This window comes from Bison bison, unplaced genomic scaffold (assembly GCF_000754665.1).
Source record: "Bison bison bison isolate TAMUID 2011002044 unplaced genomic scaffold, Bison_UMD1.0 scf7180017864141, whole genome shotgun sequence".
Lineage (NCBI taxonomy): Eukaryota > Metazoa > Chordata > Mammalia > Artiodactyla > Bovidae > Bison > Bison bison.
In genome coordinates this window covers 4,377,760-4,385,589 of record NW_011494713.1, presented here as the reverse complement: position 1 = coordinate 4,385,589, position 7,830 = coordinate 4,377,760, and the positions used below count along the sequence as shown (strand labels likewise).

General features: G+C 55.6%; 1 protein-coding gene across 1 annotated transcript in view; it reads right to left on the bottom strand.

The window, feature by feature from the left end:
* The window catches only part of UBAP2 (ubiquitin associated protein 2), a 119,280-nt gene that overhangs the window by 1,369 nt on the left and 110,081 nt on the right, over positions 1-7,830 (bottom strand). The window contains 8 exon segments of the mRNA XM_010840116.1: positions 5-121; positions 280-387; positions 470-569; positions 837-1,042; positions 1,255-1,333; positions 3,630-3,677; positions 3,940-4,031; positions 4,593-4,788. Coding sequence (XP_010838418.1) covers positions 5-121; positions 280-387; positions 470-569; positions 837-1,042; positions 1,255-1,333; positions 3,630-3,677; positions 3,940-4,031; positions 4,593-4,788 — 946 coding nt within the window.

Sequence of the window (7,830 nt, the reverse complement as noted above, 5' to 3'; positions counted from 1 at the left end):
CAGCCGGGCGGCAGCTGCCCCAGCCTGGCCCCTCAGCGCCAGGCCCCCCTCACCTGAGTCTTGTTGTAGACAGACCCGGTCATATCAGGGAGGCCAGAGGTGCTCGAAGTCGCCGACACTCCTGGAAGGGAAAGCGGTGGGTGGTTCCCATAGCAGCAGGGCCCAGCTCCAGTCTCCCCAACCTCCAGGGGCCCTCTGGGACGGCCTCGCCTGAGAAGGAGTCAGGGTGGCAGACAACTGCTTTGGGCCTCAATCCTGGACGTAAGGGGGTGATGCTACCTTTGCCAGGCCCAGAGCTTGCAGCCTTGTTCTGTGTCTGTGATGATCCACCATAGCCACCCTTGCTGTAGTCTCCGGCTGCGGTGCCCGGGGTCAGGTCGTCATAACCTAGCATGGCGGGGACAAGAGGCGTGTGTGAGCTCGGTGAGCCAGTCCTGCCCATGCCTCTCTGGGCTGGGAGCACCCTCACCTGTGCCGTAGCTGTGCTGGCCGTAACCGCTGGCCTGCTGGAAAGGGGTGCTGGGGGTGCTGAGGCTCACACCATGCTGCTTGGCTGAGGCCGGAGGGACCTGGGGGAGGGACAAGCAGGAGCATTAGTGGAGAACAGAGTGAGGGGAGCAGGTCGCCCCAGCTCAGCCTCGGGCAGCAGGTGGCACCACCACCAGGGATGTGTCTTTACTAGTGCCATGCCTGCTAGGTCTCCAAGCAGATGAAACAGGAACATCGCCCCCAGCCTTGACCCATTCTTCAAGGCCAGGTGAGCCCGAGTGGGGACCTGTCCCCCCCTCCCTGCTTCTGCTCCCTGGAGCTGGAGGAACACCCCCACCGATACTCACAAACATGGTGGGCCCATACTGGAAGGCACTGGGCACGCCTGTGTAGTAGGGGAGGCCAGTGTAGCTGTAGCCAGGCGGCAGGGCGGGACTCAGAAAGGGCTGCTGAGCCGTGTGGTGGGCCTGGGACTGGCTCTGCTGTGGCTGAGCCAGGGTGGTGGGGGGTGCAGGGGACGCAGAGTCACCTCGGCCAAACTTGGTGACATCACCTAGGGGAACAGGGGCACTGATGCAGTCCCCACCCTTCATCCCAGCAGGAGGAAAAAGTCAGACAGGCCCCTGCAAATAGGAACAGGGCTGGCTCAACAACAGGAAGCTGGCAGGTCTCTGCAGCCCTTCCGTTTGTTTCCAGGCTCCTGGGATGGGTCACAGGCCAGTCCTTTGAGCAGCCCCTACTCCTAACCCCCTGAAGACGACTAACCTGAATACGGGTTATTAGTGAGGCTCCCATCTCGATTGGTGAGGGCTGGGGGTGTAGCGAAAGGGATCCCATAGTAATCCTAGGAGAGACCAGAGACTCGGTCAGCAGAATGGCTTCACCCACTCCTAGGACAGAGGGCCTTGCAGGCAGCTGGGTACTCCAGGGAAGGCCACGTTCCTGACTGGACCACCAGAGGGCAGCACTCGGAAAATTCAAAACAAACGGTGCCCTTCAGAGTTGTGGCAGCCACATAGCATGTAGACACACTGACCAGTCCCTCAGCCTTCAGGGGCAGAGCCACTGGATCCCAATCACACACATCTTCCTGGGCTGACGATGCTATGGATTTCTTGGGAGATTTCCTGGCAATGAAGCCAAAGTGGATCCAGAGGGTGTGGGTGCTTTTCTGGGAGACTGCTGCCCACGAGGAAAGCAGGAGGGCTTCCCCTCGGCTCAGAGGCCCCAGGTGCAGTATGTCGAGGTCTGGCAAGCCCTGGGTAGTAAGGGGCAGGGCAGGCCTCCCCTTCTCCACGGGGCTTCACTGTGTCTCACCTCTGCACACACACTTCTCCCAGCTCTTGTGCAGCGTCAGGGCTGTTTGGGTAGAGGGCTGGTCTCCTAGCTCAGGACTGACGTGTGCCTACTGGTAATTGCTGCCCTGACCTGTTAAACCCTTGAGGCTCCTCCTCCTCCTCAGGTTTCTACTTGTCCAGGTAACTTTCCTAGCTGTCCCTTAGAGTCCCTCTCACTGGAGAAGGCACTGGAATTCATTTGGCCCATGACCCTCACCAGCATCCACCTGTGACATAAAATGCCTGAGAGGAGGGCTGCTAGGGAAGCACAGCTGGCAGGGTTCAAGTGGGGACCGGCCTGCAGGAAGCCCAAGGGGGCTACTCCTTCACGGAGGAAAACCCCAAGGTGGAAACGAGCACAGACGCACCAGAGGCTAGGAAACGACCCCTATCTCCAAAGACAGGCTCACAAGTGATTTCTTCTAAGGCACAAAAAGATGAACAGAGTATGAAGCAGGACGACCCCCGGGCCTGGAATCCCACCAAGTCACTCTGAGGGGCCCAACCAGGCACCACCACAGACTCGTCTTTCAGAACCAGCTCCCACATTCCACCTCTGAGGCCCTGGGGCTGCGAGGTTTCCTGAGTGTCAGGAGGACCTGGGTCACGCTTCCTTGTTTCCCTGCAAAGCCTAGGGCTTAAGGCATCCCCAGAGACCCTGAGTTCTGTTTTACACCATAGAAATCTGCCAGTACATCCTCAATACCTTCCTGGGCCCTCCAGGGATGTGGGCAGAAAGCCCCACAGGCCCTCGGGCAGTAGTATGGGTTTGCAGTGGCTGCTGGTTTGCACCCTGGGGAAGAACAGCCCAGCTACAAGCCTCTGGAAATACTCCAGCAGATGAAAGAGTCTCCCAAGAGAAACAAGCTTCAGCCACTGGGCCCGGTGCCCACAGCTCCCTGAGCTCTCTGCGGTCAGCCCAGAGCGGGCAACACTACTTGTGGAGGCCACCTCGCTGCCCTGCACGAAGAGGGGCCGGGGCGGGGGGCCCTCCACTCCAGTCTTCAGTCTGACAAAGGACACCTCACCTTCACTTGGGGAAAAGGAAAGCCTGTGCCCAACAGAGCTGGTATCAGTGTCCAAATAGCTATTACTCTCTGACAATGTGACAGATGCCCCAGACTGCTGAAAATGATCAGGAGTCTGCTAAACAGCAGACCAAGAAGGAAGCAGCAGGACAGGAGCCTGCAGGCTGTCGAGGCAGGGTGCATGCCTCCTTACGTCCCACTCCTGCACTGCGTCCTGTTCATGCGGCCACATCCCAGAGAAGGCCCAGTGCCTTGTCCTGGGAGCAAGGGCCAAAACAGGCAACACTGACCTCAGCAATCAGAGATATCCCAGGGCCAGCAATCTTACAAACAGATGGCAGGCTAAACCTGGAAGGGCCCTTCAAGACTGTCTGCTCCAGCCACTCACTCCAAAGAACAACGCTGCCATCACTGATGGCCACTGCAGAAGCCAGACACTAGATGGATGGCACTTTGAAGGACAGGACTTTATTAAAAGCCTAGGGGCAGACAAGTAACCCCATGTCCTGGTCGGTTGTTTTATTTTTTAATGGGGGGAGGCTTAAGGGAAGAGAAGGACCCACATTTGCTAGAGAAACTGCCTACTGGGGCCCCAGGTGCCAAAGAACTTCAAGGTCCCCAGGCTACAGCTGCACCAGCAGCACCATCACAGCAGCTTTCCCGGCTGCGTGCTGAGGGCGTCCTCAGGTGGGATGTGTCCTGAAGGCCAGACAGCAGGTGGGATGCGTGAGACTCAGAGCCTGAAGCCTCCCAGCCTCACCCAAACCCCACTCACCATTGGCAGCCGTGACTGCAGCATCTGGAGCTCGTCATAGCCGTAAATCTGCGTGAGGACACAAAAGCTGTGAGAGACCACACGCCACCCCTGGGGAACCCGGCCCACATGGGGCCAAAAACAAGGCTGGAGGCGGAGGACACGTGCAGGAAGGAGACGGGGACGAGCTGCTGTGGGCAGACGCCCCGCCTTGACTGAGTCCAGCTAGAGAAAGGCCCAGGGTCTAAGGGTAGAGCTGCCCTCAGGGGGAGTGGAGGCAACTCAAGACCGCCCAAGGCCAGCTGGGCTGAGGGGAGCCGGGCGTGCTCACCGGGTAGGCAGGAAGCAGTCCTCCGGGGCCCACGAGGTACTGGTTGTGCAGCAGGGGAGGCACCCCCTGGGGCAGGTTAGGGGGCGCTTTGCCTGGAGGGCAAAAATCAAATGGAGTGACGTGGCCCCCACACGAGTACAATTCCTCAGCTACTGGGGCACAGCAGAACGCAGCAGACCGGGTAGCCCCAGGACAGGGACAGGCTGGGCCACAGGGGGTGAGCTGCTAGCAAACCACAGTTGGCTGGGCCCACACAGCCTGCCCAGGTCTGGCTGATGGGCAGTCACACAAACTGACCAGGAGCAGCCCATGAGAGCTGCCCCGTCACCTCAGCTGCAGGGATGAGCAAGGACAGAAAAGAACGGAGCGCTCCAAGCAGAAAGGCTGCCGGGAATCCTGTCCAGGGAGCATCCTCCCCCGCAAAACCGATTTCACCATCAGCCAGGATCTGGCCCCCACCCCAATCCCAGCTCTGGAAGAACCAGGCCTCAGGAGGTCAGTGGGACAGAGAAGCCCGTAGGGGCAGAGCCGGACACAGCTGTGCGCTTTCAATGCCCGTGAACCCCCATGGCTGCCCACCGGGGCCTGCTCCCAGGAAGCCAGGCTATACTCTTGACGGAGGGAGGAGGGCTGGCCAGGCCACGGGAACACACCTGAGGTCATCAAAGGCGCAGCCCTGGCGCTGCTGCTGGGGGCACTCCCGGGGGCATTGCCCAGGCACAGGCTGCTGACCGTGTTCATGCCGCTCGGCAAGCTGAGCCCTGAGGACACGGCGCTCGAGGCTGAAGTTGCTGCCGTTGAGAAGGTGGCCGAGGGCTGTAGGGAAGGGGCGCTGTCCACGCTGGCATGCTGGCAAAACAGAAAAGCCAGGGCACATGGATCTAGGGGCAGAGCAGAGAATGCACGAGGACTGGCCTGGGCTGTGCGCCCACGGCCTCAGGCTGACCTGTGTGCTCGCCCTGGCCCCTCACTGAAGCCATGGGGACACAACTGGTCAGCTGAGTATCTGACCACCACAACTGAGATTTATGACCAAAAATCCTCCTAAAAATCGCTCAAGTTGCTCATGCTCTGGTAACTGAAACAGGCACAGAAACCTCAAGTAAACCTTAGTTTATAGATGAACACAGAGAATCTCAATAGGAGGTGAAAACCCACCTCATAAAACAGGAGGGTAGAGCCCAGGCCACGGCAGCCCAGCCCAAGGCAAGGCCTCCTGGGCACCTCTGACCTGAAGCCGCAGGTGGCCTTTGCTCCAGCATGTGAGGATATTCTGTAGGTCCTCAGGGTCTACACCAGGAAGGGCATGGCCCGGCCCTAGGCCTGCCCGAGAAGAGCCACCAAGGAAAGAAGGGCAAAGCCCAGCGAAAGCTTTGAAGAGCCTGAGAGCCAAGGGCCCTACCCAGCTGCCAGTACCAAGGTGGCAAAAAGGGTTTCGAGGGTTGAGAGGAGGCTAGACGAGATACACCTGGTTGGGCAAAGTGAGGGCCGAAGACAGAAGAAAAGGTTCTGTAAGACTGAACGTGTGCACCACAAAGAAGCCGGGAAACTGACGCGAAGCTGAAGAACAGGAAAGACCAGGAGAAGTCGTCCAGGGCCCAGACGACTGTGCAGGCCCCAGCCCCACAGGCTGCCCTGCCCGCCCAGGCACTAGCAACCAGATCCGGTTCAGCAAGTGCAGACTCCGAAAATTCTGGTCTCCTGGGGCTCCCCAGGACTTCTGCCCCTTCTACCGAGATGGAGAGACAGACCAGCCAGAGAAGGGCCCAGAGTGGGGCTGAGGCTGCCCACTACCCATACTTCACGATCCCCTGCACAGAGCCCAGCATCCACCCAAGGACACCAGCCAGAGTCAGAAACAGCTCTGACCACTGCACTGTGATGTCACTGGCCACCCAACCTTTCAACCACAGGATTAAAAAAAAAACACTGGCAGTGTGGGGAGTGGGGGGAATCCATAGGCACTCAGGAGTCATCCAGAGAGCCTCTCCTGCCTTGAGGGCCCTGAAAGGGTCCCTGAATCTGCCCTTCCACCTCTCGAATCCGTGAAGAAGACAAGCTGCTGGCCCGCTTAGTCCATGTGATGGGGCCGTCACTCAGCTCTCCAGATGGGCCCAGGAGAGCACAGCTGACCACACCTTCCACAGACCACGAGGGGCAGGAGAAAAGACGAGATCCTTTACAAAGTGGGAGAGACCTGGCTCTAACAGATTATGATATACCTGACTATTTAAAAGTCAGAACGATTTCTAAAACAACAAACCTAGGAAAAATATTTGCACTTCCCATCACAAAGGGCTACTTACTAGTCTCCCAACTATAGAAATAAATACCACAGACTGGACAGAAAAATGTAAACATCTCAGCCAAAAGGAAATGTAATGGTTTACCAATGTATAAAATAGATGTTCAAGCTCTTTCAGTTAAACACTATACTGACAGGTCATTCTTCTATTAACACATTAGAAAAATACAAATATTTGGTAACATCATTTTAGGAGGCAGTGGAGAAAGAAGACACGTCACTGTTTGCCAATGAGAGGTACGTGGGCTGAAATCACTACGCAGAGCCATGTGTGTAACATGACAGATGCCTGCAATTCCACCCCGGAGTCTATCCTGCAGACACAGCGTGTGCAGAAGGCTGTACACCACTGTCTGCACAGCTCCGTCTCTCGTTCTTGTGCTTTGCAGATACTGCGTTTCCTACAAAGTGAAGGTCCAAGGCAACTGGGGGGTCAAGCAGGTCTATTGGTGCCAATTTTCCAACAGCGCTGGCTTACTTTTCATCTCTGTGTCACATTTTAGTAATTCTCACAATATTTCAAAACTTTTCATAATATTTGTTATGATGATCAGTGACCTCTGACGTTACAAATGCAAAAAGATTACAACCTGCTCGAAGGCTCAGGTGATAGCCGGCATTTTTAGCTAATGTATTTACTAACTAAGATACTTATATTGGGGGACTTCCCTGGCAGTCTGCTGGTGAAAACCCCCATGCTTCCACTGCAGGGGTCATGGGTTGGATTTCTGGTTGGGGAATTAAGATCTTGCATGCCACAGGATCAGTGAGTGAAAAAGAAAAATATGTTGTATTTTTTAGACGTAATGTTACTGCAGCAAGGCAGAAGGAAAAAAAGATGAATATGTTGTATTTTTTGGACATAATGTTATTGCACACATAATAGACTAGAGTGTGAACAAAACTTCTATGCACTAAAAAAATCAAAAGATTTCTGCGACCGACTCTCCCACATTATTCACTTTATAACAGTGGTCTAGAACCAAACCCGCAATATTTCTGGGATATCAAAACTGAAAATGGCCCTCAAGTTCCATCAGAGGAGGACTACTAAATAATCCAATGCAGCAGAGCTGTGAAAAAAGAACAAAGAACTCTGATCCAACACAGAAACCTCCTAAAGATACACTGTTGAGTGAGGGGGAAAGATATAGGGAACTGTATAGAATGTTCCTATTTACATTACAGGACAAGGAAAAGAGCAGAAAGGAAAATGACCGTGTATGCATTTGATAGGTTAAGAAAACAAAGTCTAGAAGATCAAGAAAATAATAGGAAAAGGGGCAAAGCCAAGCAGAAAAGAGACAAAAGCTTTTCAGTGTGTGTCTTTTACGTCTTTTGTTACTGAGTCCTGTGACTCAGTGACCACCTTAGCAACTGCACGAGGCAGTTCTGGTGGCGGCCACTGGGACCGTATGACACAGTTCCTGCCAAGACAGAGTGCAGCGGACCACGAGAGCAACAGCGCCCAGGATGGGAGGCCAGCGCTCCAGGGCTCACAAAGGGGACATCGCAGGGCACCCACTGGCCAAACACAAGGCATAGGTGGTGGGCAGGCAGCTTACTCCAAGGACAGAGACAGTCAC